The sequence below is a fragment of the Grampus griseus genome, assembly GCF_964374135.1.
Source record: "Grampus griseus genome assembly, chromosome: 1".
In the NCBI taxonomy this organism is placed as follows: Eukaryota; Metazoa; Chordata; class Mammalia; order Artiodactyla; family Delphinidae; genus Grampus; species Grampus griseus.
The window spans coordinates 84299814-84321558 of record NC_139017.1 but is presented as its reverse complement, the minus strand read 5'-3'; the positions used below and the strand labels follow the sequence as shown (position 1 = coordinate 84321558).

The 21745-nt window shown below is 38.3% G+C and overlaps 1 protein-coding gene across 2 annotated transcripts in view; it reads right to left on the bottom strand.

Moving 5' to 3' along the window:
• The window catches only part of LOC309835497 (monocarboxylate transporter 1), a 34574-nt gene that overhangs the window by 4033 nt on the left and 8796 nt on the right, over positions 1-21745 (bottom strand). Inside the window, exons 2-4 of one of the 2 annotated variants that reach the window (XM_082675004.1) lie at positions 11132-11392; positions 6463-6606; positions 11-877 (exon numbers count right to left, since the gene is read on the bottom strand). In XM_082675004.1, the coding sequence (XP_082531130.1) occupies positions 11-877; positions 6463-6606; positions 11132-11348 (1228 nt within the window). In that variant the 5' untranslated portion in view covers positions 11349-11392. Of the gene's footprint in view, positions 1-10; positions 878-6462; positions 6607-8916; positions 9047-11131; positions 11393-21745 lie in introns of those variants that run through there. The other variant, XM_082675005.1, reaches the window with a different exon arrangement.

Genomic DNA, 21745 nt, shown 5'->3' with positions numbered 1-21745 from the left:
CATACTATACCTAAAAGTGGTGGCCCCAGCAGGACAGGACAGCATTCCACAATGGTCACCAATCCCACAGCACTGGAGAACCTCTGGGGTCCAACCAGGTCCATCAGCGTTTCAAACAATACTGAGCTCAGCCACCCAAATGCGAATCCGAAGAATCCCGCATAGACACAGAATCCTATGTAGCTAGAGGACAAAGGTGCTGCCAGATGACAAACTCCATTTGCAATAATAGAAGCAGCAAAAAAATACTGAACTCGAGGTCTTATCCACTTTGTGTTGGCTACAAGTCCCATAGAAGGTCTGGCTACCATGTCAACAAAAGCCAGAATGGAAAGAAGGAAGGCAGACTTCTCACTAGAGTAATGCTGACTCTTGCCATAATTACTAAGAAAGACCAAAGGTGTAAACAGTCCAAAAAACATGAGCACATTTCCAGACAGGTAGAGCAAAAAGCCTCTGTGCTTGAACAGGGATAAGTCCAGGAATTTATTAAGTGTTTGGAAGACTGATCTTTTCTCTTCTTTCGGATTTCCTCCAATGAGATCTGTATTTGCATCACTTGCCCCCTTTTTTGCGTCAGATTTTCCAGCTTCCGGAAGAGATTCTTTAGACATATATCTCTCTACAGTGGTTGGCTTGGGCCCTATTGGTCTCATCAGAGCTCCAGCCACACAGCAGTTTAATAATAAGCCCCCAAGAATTAGGAAGCTTCCTCTCCAGCCATAGATACCAAAGAAAGCCTGATTAAGGGGGGCCAGGGTAGAAAGGAACACAGGGCTGCCTGCCATGGCCAGTCCATTTGCCAACGGTCGCCTCTTGTAGAAATACTTGCCAATCATGGTTAAAGCTGGATTCAAGTTGAAGGCAAGCCCAAGACCTGGGGAGAGGGGGTGAAAAAAGAATCACATACTCCAATAAATGTCAGAAACATATTTGGCATTACTTAACCAGACAAAGAAATTAAGAGGTATATAATTCAAAAAGATATAAATAAATGGAAAGATATTCTGTGCTCATGGATTAGAAGAATTAACATTGTCAAAATGTCCTTATTACCTAAAGCAACCTACATGTTCAGTGCAATCCCTATCAAAATCCCAAGGACACTTTTCACAGAAATAGAACAAAAAATTCTAAAATTTACATGGAACTACAAAAGACCCAATGTTCATGACAGCATTATTTACAGTTGCCAAGATATGGAAGCAACCTAAGTGTCTACCAACAGAAGAATGAATAAAGAAGATGTGGGGAGATTTTATATATATATATATATATATATATATATATATATAAAATTCCCCCCAATGGAATACTACTCAGCCATAAAAAAGGAATAAAAATTTGCCATTTGGAACAACATGGATGGACTTGGAGGGTATTATGTTAAGTGAAATAAGATAAGTTAGAGAGAGAGTAATGCAAATACTGTATGTTACCAATTATATGTGGAATCTAAAAAATAAAACAAACTAGCAAATATAATAGAAAAGAAACAGACTCATAGAGAACAAATTGGTGGTTAACAGTGGAGAGAGGGAAGGGGGTGAGGGGTAAGATTGTGGTAGGGAATTAGGAGGTACAAAGTATTATATATAAAATAAGCTACAAGGATCTACTGTACCACAGAGAATATAGCCAATATTTTATAATAACTATAAATGGAATATAACCTTTAAAAATTGTGAATCACTGTGCTATACACCTGAAACTTAATACTGTAAACCAACTATACCTCAATAAACAATAAAATGAAAAATAAACTTAAAAAAAAAGATATAAGTAATGGAAAGTACAACACAATATTGTATAGCGGTTTAAAGTGTGAGCTCTAAAGCCAGGCTATGTGGACTAGCCAGAGTAATCCGGCAAGAAAAAGAAAGAAAAGACATCCAAATTGGAAAGGAAGTAAAACTGTCACTGTTTGTAGACTGTCATGATTTTATGTATAGAAAACCCTGAAGACTCCACCAAGAAATTATTAGAAATAATAAACAAATACAATAAAATTGCAGCATACAAAAGCAGTATAAGTCAAAATCTGTTGCATTTCTATATGCTAACAATGAGCTATCAGAAATTAACAACCCCATTTATAATCCTAAGAAAAAGAATAAAATATCTAGGAATAAATTTAACCAAGGAGGTTAAAGACTTGCACCCTGAAAACTATAAAACACTGTTCAAAGAAATTGAAGACACAAATCAATGGAAAGATATCTCGTGCTCATGGATTGGAAGGATCAACATTGTCAAAATGTCCTTATTACCTAAAGCAATCTACAAATTCAACGTAATCCCTATCAAAATCCCAAGGACATTATTCACAGAAATAGAACAAAAATTTCTAAAATTTATATGGAACCACAAAAGACCCCGAATAGCCAAAGCAATCCTGAGAAAAACGAACAAAGCTGGAGGTAGCACACACCCTGCTTCCAAACTATACTACAAAGCCATAATAATCAAAACAGCATTGTAATGGCAGAGAAATAGATACATAGATCTATGGAACAGAATTGAGAGCCCAGAAATAAACCCATGCATACATGCACAATTAATTTACAGCAGAGGAACAAAGAACATATAGTAAGAAAGGATAGTCTCCTCAGTAAATGGTGTTGGGAAAACCAGACAGCCAATGCCAAAAAAAAAAAACAAAAAACAAAAAACCTAGACCACTATCTCACACCAAACACAAAAATTTATTCAAAATGGATTAAAGACTTGAATATAAGATCTGAAACCATAAAATTCCTAGAAGAAAATGCAGGCAGTATGGTCTTAGCAATATATTTCTAGATATGTCTCCTCCTCAGGCAAAGAAAACCAAAGCAAAAATAAACAAATGGGATTACATCAAATTGCTTCTGCATAGCAAAGGAAGTGGATCAATAAAATGAAAAGAGAACCTACTGAATGGGAGAAGTCATTTGCAAATGCTGTATCTGATAAGGGGTAATGTCCAAAATATATAAAGAACTCATACAATTCAACAACAACAAAAAAACCCAATTATAAAATGGGCAGAGTTGGGACTTCCCTGTCAGTCCAGTGGTTAAGACTCAAAGCTTCCACTGCAGGAGGCATGGGTTCGATCCCTGGTTAGGGATCTAAGATGCCGCATGCTGTGAGGAGTAGCCAAAACAAAAAAAAAAAAGGCAGAGCAGTTGAACAGACATTTTTCCAAAGAAGACACACAGATGGCCAACAGGCACATGAAAAGATATTCAATATCACTAATTATTAGGGAAATGCAAATCAAAACCACAATGAGATCACCTCATACCTGTCAGAATGGCTATTACCAAAAAGAAGAAATGACAACTGTTGGCGAGGATGTGGAGAAAAGGGAACACTCATACACTGTTGGTGGGAATAAACTGGTACAGCCACTGTGGAACACAGTATGGAGATTCCTAAAAAAATTAAGACTTGAACAACCATATGATCCAGGTATCCCGCTTCTGTGTATTTACCCAAAGAATACAAAAGAACACTTAAATTGAAAAGATAACGGCACCCACCCATGTTCATCACAGCATTATTTACAATAGCCAAGATATGGAAACAACGTAAGTGCCCATCAACGATCGAATGGATAAAGATCGTTGATGTATGTGTGTGTGTATATATATATAGATATATACACATACACATATATATACATATATATATATACACACACACACACACATAACCCCCCCCCACACACACATAATGAACTATTACTCAGCCATAAAAGATGAAATGTTGCTATTTCTGACAACGTGGATGGAACTTGAGGGCATTATGCCAAGTAAAATAAGTCAGATGAAGAAAGACAAATACCACAATGATTTCATTCATATGTGGAATACAAAACCAACAAACAAAAACAAAATTAATTAACAAACCAAACCAAACAATTACGTAGATATAGAGAACAGAGTAGTGGTCACCAGAGGAAAAGGGGCAGAGGGCAAAATGACTAAGGGGATCAACTGTGTGGTGAAAAAATAAATAAATAAATAAAACCAGACTATGTAGGTTCAAATCTCATCATCATCACTTATTGGCTGTGTAATGTCAGACACGTTGCCCTCCTGTGACTGTTTCATGGTATGTAAAACAGGCGCACAGCACTGCTGTGACTAAAGAACTTACTGCCTGGCATGTAGTAAGCACTCAATAAATGTTAGTAGTTATTTTTATAATTGTTATTTATATTATTTGAAGGTGATTAACTGTCAAATCTGGCAAGTCATGTGAAGGATCATTATAAGCAAAGAATGTAATTAAGGAGACTGTTATCAAATAGAGTTTTAAAAACAGTTTTTAAAATAGACTATGCAATACAAAATTATTCCTTTTACAACAGCACCAAAAACTTTAGTGTGCAATTTATAATGGCTAAATTGTATAACTTTCCTGAAGGGCCAGAGAATTAAAACCAACATACAAAGTTTTTGTATAATTAAACACAACATTGCCAAGATGTCAATACTCCCCAAATGTAAGTGCTAACTTGACGTGATTCCAATGACAATATCAGTGCATTTCATTTTGGAGATGAGGTTAAATGATTCTAAAACATACTAGAGAACACATGGGAGTCAACCAGAAAATTTTGGGTGATGCAGGATGGGACTAAACAGAACTGATATTTAAAATGGACTTTAAAAAGCTACAATCGGGCTTCCCTGGTGGCGCAGTGGTTGCGAGTCCGCCTGCCGATGCAGGGGACACGGGTTCGTGCCCCGGTCCGGGAAGATCCCACATGCCGCAGAGCGTCTGGGCCCGTGAGCCATGGCCACTGAGCCTGCGCGTCCGGAGCCTCTGCTCCGCAACGGGAGAGGCCACAACAATGAGAGGCCCGCGTACGGGGGGGGGGGGGAGGGGGAAGCTACAATCAATAGAATAGTGTGACTCTGACTCAGGAATAGGTAAACACTGAAGAAAGTGGACAGAAAGTCCAGGAATATACCTAAAATATATATAAACATTTAATGTACGATAAAAGTAATATTTTAAATTACTGCAACAAGAATTACTCAATAAATGTTGCTAGTATAAGTAAATATTCAAATAACTTGGAGATGCTCTTCCCTGGCCCCTGCTTGCTCCCTACTTACCATTTATGTCTAAGCTATTCAGAGACTTAAAGCAGTAAACCAGACTAGGTCACTCCCCTATTGCAAACCTGCTATTGGCTTTCTGTCCATAACCTTTACCCTGACCTTACCTCCCAGATCTCATACCAGACCATTCTCGCCTGTGCTAACAAGCACGCTGCTGATTTAGGGTCTATGTTCCCCTAGATTTTCACAATGCTAGTTCCCTGCTGTTACTCTATTAAGGTCATCTCTTCAGCAAGGTCTTTGTATAGAATTTATCACTCCCTGATTTTTCTTATTTATTTCTGAGTAGCAGTGTCTGCCTCTTCCCATGAAACAGCATGACTTTGCTGGACTTGTTGCCCTATGCCCACAGCATGTAGACAGTGCCCGATATACATATGGTTGTTGTTCATGATATGCTCTTAAATGACAAAAACTGGTTACAAAATACTTTATGTAACCGTATCCCTTTTTGTTCTGAAAAAAGTTATGTTTGTGTATAGAAAAAAGTTGGGAAGGATATATATACATAAAAATGTTAGTGGTCAAAGTCTCTGGACTGTGAAGTTATACATAATCTTTATCATACTCATCAGCAGTTCATTATCTTAATTTGGCTATTAAAATAAGGGGGAAAGGACTTCCCTGGTGGCACAGGGGTTAAGAATCCACCTGCCAACAGAGGGAACGTGGGTTTGAGCCCTTCCTGGTCTGGGAAGATCCCACATGCCACGGAGCAACTAAGCCCATGCGCCACAACTACTGAGCCTGTGCTCTAGAGCCCGCGAGCCACAACTACTGAAGCCCGTGCACCTAGAGCCCGTGCTCTGCAACAAGAGAAGCCACCGCAATGAGAAACCCGCGCTCCGCAATGAAGAGTAGCCCGCGCTCTGCAACAAGAGAAGCCACCACAATGAGAAGCCCGCACACCGCAACAAAGACTAGCCGCCGCTCGCCACAACTACAGAAAGGCTACGGGCAGCAATAAAGACCTAACACAGCCATAAACAAACAAACAAACAAATAAATAAATAATTTTTTTTTTAAAAAAGAGAGCGAGACAGAGAGAGTAACCAATGACCGCCCTTGCAACGACTGCTGGACACATTTTATCTACAAATCACTGACTATTCTTAGGACAAGGGATACAATCATTTCTTTCAATTCATTTATTCAACAATGTACACCTACTGTATGACAGCAATTTCTTTTTAAAACTTGATTTTCTATTGCTCTTAAATTAACAGGTTGTCAAAATGATAATTTCTATAAGGAGGGACTTTCACTCAAGATCTGAAAGACCAATGCAGGTGAATACCAAATAGCCAGCGATATATTAATGCTTGAAAATGAATCAACTCACCTCCAATGACTCCGACACACAAGTAAAGTTCCTGCACAGTGTTACAGAAGGAAGCCGCGATCAAGCCACAGCCTGACAAGCAGCCGCCAGCAATCATGATTGGACGACTGCCATATTTATTCACCAGGATACTGCTGATAGGACCTAAGAGATAATCAAAAATTTAGTGGTACACAAGGCATTGATGGCACTAAACGACAAGTCCTTCCAAATAAGCAGATACAACAAAAGGCAATGGTAAGAATATTGTTATCTATAATTATTTCATAATCATAGGTATGTGTGCTGGAAAATAAAGATGCTAGAAGAATCATTAATTGTGTATCTTCTCTATCTTGAAATCTTGGATGGAATTTTACTAAAATATAAAAGACTCTAGTCTTTCCTTAATCTTTCTCTTATAAGGCATAATAGGCTGAAAGCCTTGGTAACAGACGTTCATCGGCTTCTTGATTTATCTAGGATATGATCAACACATATTTAGTAAGTTTGCTCTATGTTAATTTTTGGGATAGGCAGACTGATGAGAGATTTTAAGAGTGTTCTTTACACATCATCATAAGTGTAGTTTGTGTCATATTTTTTAAAAAGAAGAAAAAACAAAGGCAAAATACACAATTTTTTCTGCAAGTTCAGTAGTTTTGCAATTAGGACATCTAAATTTAAAACAAAACAAAACAAAACTGTTCCCATTTACACCTAGATATCTCAGGTATTGAATTGAATGGAATGTCTTCTAGGGTTAACCGGGTTCTGTGCCTATACTGCTGTTTTGTGACAGCAAAACTATGAAAAAATGTTTGTAGAAGATTGTCAGATAATGGTCAAAACATTCTCAGGTTTAACAACATAAACCAGATTAAATCTCCTCAGCTAAAGAGATGCATACCAAAAAATCAGTTTTTCTTTAACATGAGAGAAGAAACCAAACAAAAGTGTAGTGTTAAAAGGATCACAAATAAAAAGATTTTATGCGTTTCATGTATCAGTTTTCAAATACAAAAAAATCAAATGGCCTCTCCTTAGTTGCTACAAATAGGTATAAACTGTAATTCCCCTTTTCCAAAATTTTAAGTCTTAATTATGAGTCTTATCTAAAGCAAACAATGTTTTAAGAGCTGTAACACAACTCTTAGACTAACAATATTTGCTGATTACAAACGAATGACATTTGACATTCTCTGAATTTCATTTATTTATAATACTTATGTCCCTACTTCATGGCTCTGGACTTTGGAGATGACAACTTTGTTTACATGACACCATAACATGTCTGCCTTGTTAAGGCAGATGACTGCAAATAAGAAAGGGTCACTGCAATGCATCAGTAGGGAAGGGGACACAAGAAGAACTAATATTTGAACTTGCAGCTAGTGAGAACCAAGTTTTGAATCCAGCCCATTTTCTCCCCATTACATATGTATTTTTGGAACTACAGTTCCAAAGTTATAAAGCAGAAGACATACAAATCAAGTTTCTCTTCTATTAGCACAGTAAATTCTGACTTTATTCTGTAGTAAGTCTATTTTTAAAAAGACACAGAATGCACATATTCAGAATATACTACTGATCATATGTTGACATATTTTATTTCTATAAACACTATGAAAAATTCTGCATTACTCATATTCTAGTGCTACTATATTCAGAGTTGCAGTATGGTACACTATGATTAAAAGGACAGGCTCTGGCCCCAAGGAACCCAATTTCAAATTATGGTATGTATATTCAAACTGTGGTATGTATATATGTATACATACATATAATAAACATGCAAGAAGGAATGAAAGCTTTTGATATCCTAGTATTTGAGGACCAATTCTCTCTAAGGGGCTGGTCAAGAAATGACTGCGGGAGAGACTTCAGGCTCAACCAAGGATGTGTATAAACAAGTTCTCATTGAACTTCTAAGTCACTTCATGAAAATATTAGGCCACAGCTGCTTTAGAAATAATTTGAATTTACAGCTTGTGTGTGATGAAAGAATTAAATACTGAAAGAATATTCATGAAATATGTCCATATAAATTAGGCATTAAACAGATTTTTGTATAGTCAGAATTACAAAGATAAAAAAATACTGCCACACTGTTGACTCTGTGAAGTAGAAGTTAATGCTGTAAAGTCTACAGTATTTTAAGTTCTAAACTAGGAATGTTACGATGACATTACTGTGGAACTGAAAATATGTGAATTTATACTTTCATTTTTTAAAATTAATTTTTATTGGAGTATAGTTGCTTTACAGTACTGTACAGCAAAATGAATCAGCTCTACGTATACATATATCCCCTCTTTTTTGGATTTCCTTCCCATTTAGGTCATCACAGAGCACCGAGTAGAGTGAGTTCCCTATGCCATACAGTAGGTTCTCATTAGTTATCTATTTTATACATAGTTTCAATAGTGTATATATGTCAATCCCAATCTCCCAATTCCTCCGCCCCCCTCCTACTTTTCTTTGGCTGAGAGTCCATCTGCCGATGCAGGGGACAAGGGTTCAGTCCGGGAAGATCCCACATGCCACGGAGCAGCTAAGGTCCGTGAGCCATGGCCGCCGAGCCTGCGCGTCTGGAGACTGTGCTCCGCAACGGGAGAGGCCACAACAGTGAGAGGCCCGCGTACCGCAAAAAAAAAAAAAAAAAAAAAAAAAGGAAAACCTCAAACAAAAACCAAGAGTAAGTAACTAAGATCTTCTCCTTTAAAAATATACTTTAACAAGTATCAGTATATATCTGTGAACCAAAGCACATGGAGGGAGGGAGGGAGGCAGGGAGGAAGGAAAACTTAACCCTAAACCACTCACAACTCAAAACATATTATTGTTGAGGGTGTGGCCGAAATGTACAAGTTAAAGAATTAAGGCAGTTTTAAATATAATTCTTATGGGGTCATACCACCTAAGAGCCAAACAAAACAAAATAACCCATTTAGTAAAAATTATGCCACAAGGCTCTTGATACGCAATTTATCTTTCAGAGTTATTTCAGGAAGAATGGCCCCAATTAGCTATCATTAAAAATAGAGAGGGGTACAGTTTGTAGGCCTATTATAACACAAATTCAGAGAAATGTGCTAGTTATCTCTGGGTGAGGACAAAGAAGGAACTGTTTTCCCAAAAGAAAGTGTCATGTGCAATTAGCACAACTGACATCACTTACTTCTGATGCAAAATGCCAGCGGCTCTCAAGCTCTTGCTCTTAGAATTGCAGCATGTGAACCTCTTGTTTGTAATCAGCTTAAAGGTACACTGAGCACCTGGAGTACCTCTGGATAATATTTACGCCAATTTCTTCAAGCCATCAGTCAAAACCTGATTAGAAATCCTGGCAGATCAAGTTCAGAGCCTCCAAAATTATTGGTTCTCAGAAGCTAGAAAATGTCCAAAATCCCTTTTGATTTCTCTGGGCTCATGAAAAAAAAGTAAGTACTATAATTTAACACTTACGTTCTTTTAAAAAGCACTTAATTTTACAATAGACAAAACAGGCATACGTTCAAAATTTTAAAGGCACAAAAAACTTACCCATTTTTCTGTGCAATGAGATTAAGCACTGAACTAATTTACAGACTTCAAATACTTATTCCTGTTTCATGAGATTACATTATTGTCTCAAGAGGATTACAAGCTTCCCAAGGGCAGGGATCAAGATCAGTGTTCTCTATCACTCACACCTAGCCTAGTGAGGACTCTGTGCATACGGCTTAATAAATATTGGTTGAATCTGCCACCACATTAGAAGCCTAAACTAAGGTTTTACAGTTGAATTGCAGAATCTTTATACTGGGCTTTTAAAGAGCTCATGTGAAAATAATCTGAGGCACTAAATTATGATTAAAAAAGTGAAAGCTTGGCTAAATAATCAACATGAAACCCTGTCAATCCCAAACAATAAATACACTTAACTTTTGAATCTCTGCTAACTAAGCAACTACGTATTTTATTATTATGGGAGGTTTTGACTTTTACATGTTAAATTGTGTTTTGATGTTCCAAGGCAAACAAACAAACAAACAAACCCACAGTATTTTAAATGATATTAATAAGGTAAGCAACGTACTCTTCCACATTTCCTTCACAACATGTCAAAGAAAACAGAAAGGGAAAAAATGATAAAACTTAAGTTTAAGATGAAGCTGAAATGCTTTAGGACTAATTACATCACAAGGAACAAAACAAGGAGGATTTTATCCAGTTCTTTAATTCTAACACTATGAAAAGATTTTACCTGAGACTTTGAACTGTGCTATTCAGGTTAGCCCGATTTACTTTAATTCTCCCAACATCAATTTTTTAAAATCTTTATTTACACTTATACCGCAAGAGTCTAGCAGAGAGCAATAAGAAAAATAAGTTGTGCACATGTCATTTTTCTGAGAGTTTAAAAAATTTTTTTTTCCCCTCTGAGAGCTTTTTTAAGTTCAATGATACGGAATTGGAACAAATCCTCACAATTTCTTATTTCTGTTTCGGAATACTATAGTGCAACAAACAAAGCAAGAGTTGTCATTGTTAACAAGAATAAAAAATGTGACTCTAAACATAAAGCTCTGAGAAATACCATTTCAAAACACCTCACCGAATAAAACATTTTTTTTTTAAGTTACCTAAAACAGAGCATCTGGTTGCTTAATGAAAATTAAAACAGCAGGCCTTAGTGGGTACTTACCTCCACCATACATGACAGCCAACATGATGGAAGATATCCATGACACTTCACTGGTGGTGGCATTGAATATACCTTCAATTTCTTTGAAGAACACAGTAATAGATTTGGGAAACGCATAGGAGAAGCCGATGGAAATGAAAGCTCCAACTACCACTGCCCATCCCCAGCCTCCATCTGGGGGGGTGTATCCAACTGGACCTCCAACTGCCGGTGGCATTTTAAGTGTAGATAAATCCCAAAATGCAGTTCAAATCCAAATATCTAAACGATACAAAATTTAAATAAAATGTCAGCAATAAAACACTCCCACCTAGCATTCCCAACAACAAAGCACCCCTCAAGTAACTGAACTATTTTTCAACGTTACTTGGCCAATATACATTATCTTCTAAGGACGTTATCAGAAAAAGAGACTTCAGAGACATGATATTGTCCACATTTTTTAGTAGCTTAAAGGAAAACAGCTCCTCACCATTTAAGAAACCATAACTGAAACAAATCCTTTTTAATAAATGTAGCCTTTGTATTTCAAATAAGCCTTCTTGTCTTAGCAGTTAATATAATTCCTCAAATTACTAATAACTAAATAAGTAAATAAATGTCTTATTTGACTATCTGCTTGCAAAATTCACATAACACATACCCTACAAAAGTTTCAGGTTTTAATACAGGCTTTATAAGTTTTTCCCTTTTCCCATGTATTCTACAATACTGACTTTCTCTTACTAATATGCTGACTTAAAAGTAATAGGAAGGAGGTACCTGACTCACTAGATATGTAGCAATTTACAAAATAAAAGATCATTCTGAATACATAAGAATTTCATTTAATGACCTGGAAAATTATTTCAGAAAAGTTTCCTTTTATCTAACTTCCTTGGTTAAACTCCTAAACAACACAACTAATCAATACAGTTGAACTCACAAGTTGAACTATAATGTCAAAAGATGGTAGTTTCAAATCAAAGATTATCCCGTTTTCTTGAAGCCACCTAGTACTAATGAATAGCAAGGTTAGAAAATGAAACTTCCTGTTAGATTATGAACAGGGAGAAGATGGGAATGTTTGTTTGATAGTAGCCTTACCTATTTTCTCATGAAGGTCTCCTTTAATTTATTCAAAGCCAACTTCCACCCTATACTATAACTCATCCTACAACAGTATGTTAGCATGTCCATTTCAAATTATCTCCACTCAGACTGTATTATACAATAAATAAATACAGGTCACAGATGACAAACTGACTCTTGGCTACAGCATTCTTTAGTCTAAAACACAAATCCTAATTTCATAGTGTAGGAGTCATCTCCTAAATACTGTTCCTTCCAATCCATCTGAACACTTCATATATGATTTAAGACACTGGACATTGTAGGGGTGGGAAGAAGACAGTCTCAAAGGGAAGTTTCCCTAAAGGCAAGGATATAGGTTTCATCACTTCTACTCAACATTGTACTAAAATCTAGTCAGTTTGTGCAGGCAAGAAAAAGAAATAAAAGGCATAAAGACTAGAAAGGAAGAAGTAAAGCTGTCTTCATTCACAGAAGACATAATTGTCTATGTAGGTAATTCTAAAGAATATACAAAAAAAGGTACTAGAACTAAAAATGAACTAGATCTCAGGACACAAGACCAATAAATAGAAATCAACTCTATAAGCCAGCAAAGAACAATCAGAATTTGAAATTAAAAAAAACACTGAACAAAACATTTACAACAGGACCAAAAAACTGAACAGGGATAAATCTGATGTGTAAGATGTGTACACTGAAAACTACAAAATATTACTGAGAAATTAAACAACTAAATAGATAACCCACCCCTATGATTTGAAAAAATCAAAATTTAGGCAAAGATTTCTGAAGGCACATGGCACCATGTTAATTAAAAAGTTTCTAAATTGGGGTTTCCCTGGTGGCGCAGTGGTTAAGAATCTACCTGCCAATGTAGGGAACACGGGCTCGAGCCCTGGTCCTGGAAGATCCCGCATGCTGCAGAGCGACTAAGCCCGTGTGCCACAACTACTGAGCCTGTGCTCTAGAGCGTGTGCGCCACAACTACTGAAGCCCACGTGCCTAGAGCCCGTGCTCTGCAACAAGAGAAGCCACCGCAATGAGAAGCCCATGCACTGCAATGAAGAGTAGCCCCCGCTCGCCGCAACTAGAGAAAGCCTGCGTGCAGCAAAGACCCAACACAGCCACACACACACAAAAAGTTTATAGATTGAATTTCAAGCTACAGATTGGGAGAAAGTATATACAAATCATATATCCAAGAAAAGACATGTCCAGAATATAAAAAGAACTTTTATGGCTTAATAGCAAAAAGACAAACAACACAATTAAAAAATGTGCAAAAGATTTGAAAATATACTTTACCTAAGAAGTACATGAAAAAATGCTAAAAATTGTTATTCGTTTGTGAAATATAAATTAAAATCCTAATAGAGATACTAATATATCTCTATTAGAATGACCAAATTTCAGACTGATAATACCAACACTTGGTAAGGACATGAAGCAAACGGAACTCCTGTATTGCTGGTGGTAAATCAAAATGATACAGCCAAGTTGGAAAACATTTTGGCAGCTCCTTATGAAGTTAAATATACATTTAACATGTGACCCGGTCATTTCTAGGTATTATCCAAGAGAAATGAAAATATAGATCTTCACAAAGACGTATATATTCTCTAGTAGCTTTATTCATAATGGCCCAAACTGAAAACCCAAATGTCCATAAACAAATGAATGGATAAACAAATCATGGTATAGCCATACAATGGAACATTACTCAGCAATAAAAAGGAACCAACTACCAACACATGCAAGAACATGGATAAATCACAAATGCATTATGTTAAGTGAAAAAAAGCTAGACGTGAGCCTACATTAAGTTCTAGGAAAGGCAAAATTATAGTACTAGAAAACAGATTGGAGGTTGGGGAGAGGAGGCTGACTGCAAAGGGGTTTCAAGAGAACTTGATTTTGGTCATGGAAATGCTCTATTATTATGGTTATGGCAGTAATTATTCATCGAATTGTATATCTTAAATTGGCACATTTTATTGTATGTGAATCATACCTCAATACAGCTGATCAAAACAAAAAATATAATCAAAGACAGTGTCAAGGAGGATAAACTCTGGTGGCACAGGGAGATAATACAGAAGGAAAAGAAGATGGCAGGCAAATTCCTCTGTCTTGCCTATCTGGATGGTTAAAAGAAAGAATAGGAAAAGGAAGAGGACAAAGAAGAGGAGAGAAGACTCTCTTCTGAGAATTCACAACTACAGGCCTGTGTGAGCTTATGCTTGGCACGGGAACATCTGTGGGAAACCTCCATTGTTCTTCCAGAGATATATATGTTTGAGTTTGCTAGCAAAGATTTCCCACAGACAAAGCTCTGCCAAGTATAAGCTGACAATCTAAATTTTCAAAACACACCAAGAATCAATTAATCATGAGTGAAGTAAAACCAATCCAACGCAGCCAGAACTATAGACATTGGATATGGATACTTAAAATGATTAAAAGCATGAAACAAGGCATTAAATGAAAACACACACACACACACAATACTATAAAAAGACTAGTTAATTTGAAACAGAACTTCTAGAAATGAAAAGTATATTCAACAAAATTAATACGTTAACCAGAAGACTGAACATAGCTGGGAAGAAACACAATGAACTGGAGGATGGGTTTGAAGAAAATAAAATTCAGGGAGACCTTTATTCTGAAGCTAGGAGAAAGGTTTAGAAACACGGAGTTTAGAATGGGAGGATCTGGCAAACATCTAATGGGACTTTGGAAGAAGAGAACAGAGAAAGTAGGGAAGAGACAATTTTCAAGAGTTAATGGCTAAGTATATTTCAGACTTGATGAATAATATGAACTACAGTTTAAGGAAATCTAACAAGCCAGAGAAAAATCTTAAAAAAAAAACACTATTGAGAAAACACAGATTATAAAACTGACAGATAATCACACCGACAAAACAGAATTCCCATCAATTTTGAAAAACTCTCAGCCACCATATATTCAAATATTGATTCTTCACCATTCCCTCTTTCCACTCCTCTGAGACTCCAACTGAATGTGGGTTGTCCAGATGGAATAAGGTCCTGCCTTTTCCAATATTTCTGCTTAACCCCTGTCACGAGACTGTTTCTCTCTGGGACTATGTATTCTGGAATGTTCCCTCCTTTGGGGGCCCCAGAGATTTTTACAGCCTGTGGCAGTGAACCACAGTAAGAACTGGGATAAATGAGAGCTATACTTTCCTTGTGTAGTGGATCTAAGGGCTTTTGGATAAAGCAAATTAGAAAAGGAGAAGCAGAAGACCTCAGGCCTCTATTCTCAGGAGAGATGATGTTTAGTTAAGGGTATCTGAATCTGAGAATCTGGAGAACAATTCCATTAAAAATATAACCCAGTTGAAAGAGTAAAGACCTCGTCCTAGGGCATTTCACTTACCTATGATTCAGGTGGGACAAAAATATTTACATGTTGAAGCTTCCTTAAATTTCTACTGGAATGAATATAAATAAAAGCTATTTAACAGCTCAGTTCTGCTGAAGGAAACAGTCTGGATGCTAAAATTATGTTAAACAGAACGGCTCCGGGCATTAATTTTGAGTTTTTCCTTCATCTAATTATGAAAAAAGAGAAAAGCACTTGAAATTTTTCAAGCAAAGAACCACTAAAAAGATTACTTTGCCTCAGAATGTTTGCACACACGGAGAGAGACACCCACACACAGACGGTAGAGCTGCTTAACACACCAAGCTCTGACTCCAACGGCTAATACGTGCTGGACGTGATTAAACTTTGAGCTTCGCTGCCAGCTATGATTTGTCCCAGTTAGTTACAGCAGCTACAATTTTTAGTCTCTAAGACTTGTCTCATCAAGATAATAATACCTTATTCCATAGTATAAAACTTAAGATTTAAAACTTGAAGAAGCTTTAAAAAGATTCATTAGGAAATAAAAAGTATAAGAAACAAGATTATCCAAATTTCAAAAGAACACTTCAAAAAACCAGACGTGGATTCGATACAGTTCTGCCACCATCCAACAAACGGCTGTCCTTCCTAACTTAAAAATTCTGATGGTACCTAACAGAAAGTGTGTAATGTCATTATCTAAACACACTATTTTCTTTTAAACTGACCAAATCTCAGCTATAAACAAAAGGGTTCATTCAGAAAGTAAATTATGTGAGCAGGTCCCCTGGCACAGTATTCAGAGCCCCACTGAGAAGGAATACTCAAGTCCAGAGGCTAAAAGAGATTAAAGTTTAATATTTTAAACCTTACGATGTGCACAGTAGCCTTCCTATTAGCTTAGCCATTATTTTATGACTCTCTAGTATTTGCCTGAAAGCGACAGGAAGATTTTTTTTAAAAGTGATAGGGTATATACGTCAACGCTACTGTCTTAGTCCCAGCTTCCCCTTCCCACCCTGTGTCCTCAAATCCGTTCTCTCTCTGCGTCTTTATTCCTGTCCTGCCACTAGGTTCATCAGTACCGTTTTTTTAGATTCCATATATGTGCGTTAGCATATGGTTTTTTCTCTTTCTGACTTACTTCACTCTGTATAACAGACTCTAAGTCCATCCACCTCATTACAAATAAGTCAATTTCGTTCCTTTTTATGGCTGAGTAATATTCCATTGTATATATGTGCCACACCTTTATCCATTCATCTGTCAATGGACACTTAGGTTGCTTCCATGTCCTGCCTATTGTAAATAGTGCTGCAATGAACACTGTGGTACATGTATCTTTTTGAATTACGGTTTTCTCAGGGTATATGCCCAGTAGTGGGGTTACTGGGTCATATGGTGATTCTACTTTTAGTTATTTTTTTAAATTAATTAATTTATTTTTTGCGGTACGCGGGCCTCTCACTGCTGTGGCCTCTCCCGCCGTGGAGCACAGGCTCCAGATGCGCAGGCCCAGCAGCCATTGCCCACTGGGCCCAACCGCTCCGCGGCACATGGGATCCTCCCGGGCCGGGGCATGAACCCACGTTCCCTGCATCGGCAGGCGGACTCCCAACCACTGTGCCACCAGGGAAGCCCTAGTTTTTTAAGGAAGCTCCATACTGTTCTCCATAGTGGCTGTATCAATTTGCATTCCCACCAATAGTGCAGGAGGGTTCCCTTTTCTCCACACCCTCTCCAGCATTTATTGTTTCTAGATTTTTTGATGATGGCCATTCTGACCAGTGTGAGATGATACCTCACTGTAGTTTTGATTTGCATTTCTCTAATGATTAGTGATGTTGAGCATCTTTTCATGTGTTTGTTGGCAATCTGTATGTCTACTTTGGAGAAATGTCTGTTTAGGTCTTCCGCCAATTTTTGGATTGGGTTGTTTGGTTTTTTGATATTGGGCTGCATGAGCTGCTTGTATATTTTGGAGATTAATCCTTTGTCAGTTGCTTTGTTTGCAAATATTTTCTCACATTCTGAGGGTTGTCTTTTGGTCTTGTTTATGGTTTCCTTTGCTGTGCAAAAGCTTTTAAGTTTCATTAGTTCCCATTTGTTTATTTTATTTCCATTACTCTAGGAGGTGGGTCAAAAAGGATCTTGTGGTGATTTATGTCATAGTGTTGTGCCTATGTTTTCCTCTAAGAGTATTATAGTGTCTGGCCTTACATTTATGTCTTTAATCCATTTTGAGTTTATTTCTGTGTATGGTGTTAGGGAGTGTTCTAATTTCATTCTTTTACATGTAGCTGTCCAGTTTTCCCAGCACCACTTGTTGAAGAGGCTATCTTTTCTCCATTGTATATTCTTGCCTCCTTTGTCACTACCAAATGTAAAACAGATAGCTAGTGGGAAGCTGCTGCATAGCACAGGGAGATCAGCTTGGTGCTTTGTGGCCTAGAGGGCTGGGACAGGGAGGGTGGGAGGGAGGCTCAAGAGGGAGGGGATATGGGGATATATTGTATACATATAGCTAATTCACTTTGTTGTACAGCAGAAACTAACACAACACTGTAAAGCAATTATACTCCAATAAAGGTATTTTTTAAAAAAAGAATTAAAAGAGGTACAGTGCCTGTCAAAAAAAAAAAAGTGATAAAGAACAATGGGAAACAATAAATAACCCTAACTTTTCTTAACAATGATGGTGGTGACAAGAACCACCTTCTAGATTTTCTGATTTCTCTCCTTTTCTCATAAGTATCAGGAATTGTGCAAGTAAACATCTGGAAAACCAAAGTTGAGTTCCCTACCCCACATGCTCTGCCCCTACTCCAGAATAGTTGGAAATAGTATTCATTATGTTCTCTATACTTTTCTCCATCAACATTTAAAACAAAGCCACTGTCATTTCCTAAAATGACAATGGCCAGTATGTGAACTTAAAAGAAGCAGAAAGCATCTAAAATCAATTATCTGAAAAGAATTTGTTACTAAGTGTAGACCAGTTTTAGGTTTCAAATTCACATGGAGGAAATTCCCTGGTGGCGCAGCGGTTAGGCATCCACCTGCCAATGCAGGGGACACAGGTTCGAGCCTTGTTCCGGGAATATCCCACATGCCCCAGAGCAACTAAACCCGTGCGCCACAACTACTGAGCCTGCGCTCTAGAGCTCACGTGCCACAACTACTGAGCCCGTGAGCCAAAATTACTGAAGCCCGCGCACCTAGAGCCCATGCTCTGTAACAGAGAAGCCACCCGCAATGAGAAGCCTGCGCACCACAACGAAGAGTAGTCCCCGGTCGCCGCAACTAGAGAAAGCCCGAGCACAGCAATGAAGACCCAATGCAGCCAAAAATAAATAAATTTTAAAAAACCTCACATGGACACATTCAAATCCAGAAAGGCTGATTTACTGAAGCTATTGGTGCTGAAGTAGCTAATTTACTGCTCTTTATAACTGGTCTTAGTCCAGCTTCATGGCTTTCAGAACCATTTGCCCCAAGGTAAATCACATGATTCAAGGTCTAGGAAAATTCCTTCTTTTGCCTTCTTTTCCATTTTGAAATTGAATAAAATGAAGAAAACAAATTTTAAAAAAAACCCACAAACAAGCAGAAGGTACTAATGAAAATGAGACAGGAGGGAAGGTGGCAGGGCACAACCTTTTTTTTTTTGCTGTAAGATCTAAGTTTCCTGACCAAGGATCAAACGTGGGTACTGGCAGTGAAAACCCCGAGTCCTAACCACTGGACCACCAGGGAATTCCCAGGGCACAACTTTTAAAAGAATGTCATAGCCATTCACGACAAAAACTGATTAGGCCCAAGATGGCAGAAGATTCAACTTCCAGTGGGCCTGGAGCATCATTATACGCTCACTGTAATACATTAGCACATGCTACATGACACACCCACAGGCACCAGGACAGTTCCAAGGCCGACCATAAAAGGCTAAAAAATGGGCAGTGGCCCAATTCCTGGAAATCCCTGCCCCTTCCCACCCAAATAATTGGAATAATCAATCCTCCCACTGGTTAACCTATGACATTACCCAGTCCATAAAAACTAACAACCCCATAACCCAGGGCTGCTCTCACCTTCTGAGATGGCCCACGCTCTGTGGAATGTGTTGTAGAGTGCGTATCTCCCAGGGCTGCTCTTGCCTTTTGAGATGGACCACATTCTGTCTATGGAATGTGTGTCTCCCAGGGCTTCTCACCTTCTGAGATGGCCCACACTGTCTACGGAGTGTGTATCTCCTTAAATAAATCTGCTTTCCTACTTAGTTCTGGAGCAGAGCCTCTTGCCTGCCTGCTTGTGTCCTTCCAAGCATTCTATATTTAATAAATCTACTCCTTGCCTATCGCTTTGCCTCTCGCTTAATTCCTTCTGCACTGAAACATAAAAATCCTCAGCTTCATCAAGTCCTGGGACCAGGTGCGTGGTTTCAGTTGAGAGACTGTGGATTTGAGTACCCTCCTGAGCCAGAGCTTGTGGGTTCAAGTCCCAGCTGAGAGGTACGATCGGGTTCGAGTCCCAATCTGAGGTGTGCAGTTTCCAAAGGAGAAATATAACTACTCTAACTGGTTAGGCAAACACTCGGCAGTTTTGAAATGCATGATTCTGATCAAATGGCATACGAAGAACTTAAAGAAATGTAAACTTGGAGTAAAAAAAAAAAAGAAACAAAAAGAAAAAAAAATCACCTATTGTTGCACATATGGGTTATTATTATTATTTTGCGGTACGCGGGCCTCTCACTGTTGTGGCCTCTCCCGTTGCAGAGCACAGGCTCCGGACGCTCAGGCTCAGCGGCCATGGCTCACGGGCCCAGCCACTCCGCGGCATGTGGGACCTTCCCGGACAGGCGCAGGAACCCGTGTCCCCTGCATCGGCAGGCAGACGCTCAATCACTGCGCCACCAGGGAAGCCCTACTTTTTTTTCTTCTATAAAAACTACCATGGTGGGACTTCCTGGGCAGTCCAGTGGTTAAGATCTTGCCTTCCAATGTGGGGGTGTGTGGATTCAATCCCTGGTCAGCGAGCTAAAATCCCACATGCCTCACGGTCAGAAAACAAAACATAAAACGGAAGCAATATTGTAACAAATTCAATAAAGACTTTAAAAATGGTCCACATCAAAAAAAAAACAAAAAAAAACTACTGCGGTGAACTAGAAATTTAGGACAGATTTTTAGATATGGAATTTCTGCAAAATTCAAAGCCTTTTGATTCATATTGTAAAAAATAAAAAGGGCCTATTTTTCCTCTTTCATTGTATTTTGTGGCAAAAACACTTTAAACTAAGAATCATACCAATATTCAGAACTCTGAGAACAGTGTATGTCAACAATGGTAAGGTTTATTTTAATACAGACAATAACATTACATTTTTTTCTACATTAAAAAGCAACTAATAGGGCTTCCCTGGTGGCGCAGTGGTTGAGAGTCCGCCTGCTGATGCAGGGGACACGGGTTCGTGCCCCAGTCCGGGAAGATCCCACATGCCGCAGAGCGGCTGGGCCCGTCAGCCATGGCCGCTGGGCCTGCGCGTCCGGAGCCTGTGCTCCGTAATGGGAGAGGCCACAACAGTGAGAGGCCAGCATACCGCAAAAAAAAAAAAAGCAGCTAATACTCCAATATAACAAGTCTGTGGATTATTTAGGGCTGAGCATTAATTAAAATCCTTGGGTAAAAGGTGGACAGCTAGTCAAAGAAGTGATAAATTCATTTTTACTTTTCACTGCAAATCCCTAACTTCCAGGGCACTATCCCACCTCAATGTGCGTGGTTAGGCACTTAGGCTACCCTCAAAGTCACACAACAGAGAAGCTAAAGTACTGTACATCTGTAATAGATTTTAGGAAATAGCAGCATAATTAACTAAAACAAAAACCATGAGATCAAGTTAGTTTAAGTGCTCTTTAACACTGGGGCTTACATATGGGGATAAGGAGGCAAATGAAGATGTCCAAAGATTAGAAAATAACTTCTATGGGGGAATTCCCTGGTGGTCCAGTGGTTAGGACTAGGTGCTTTCACTGTTGTGGCCTGGGTTCAATCCCTGGTCGGGGAACTAAGATCCCACAAGCCGTGCTGTGTGGCCTAAATAGACAAACAAACAAACGAACAAAGTTGTTTGCTCATTAAAAAAAAGTAACTTCTATGGAT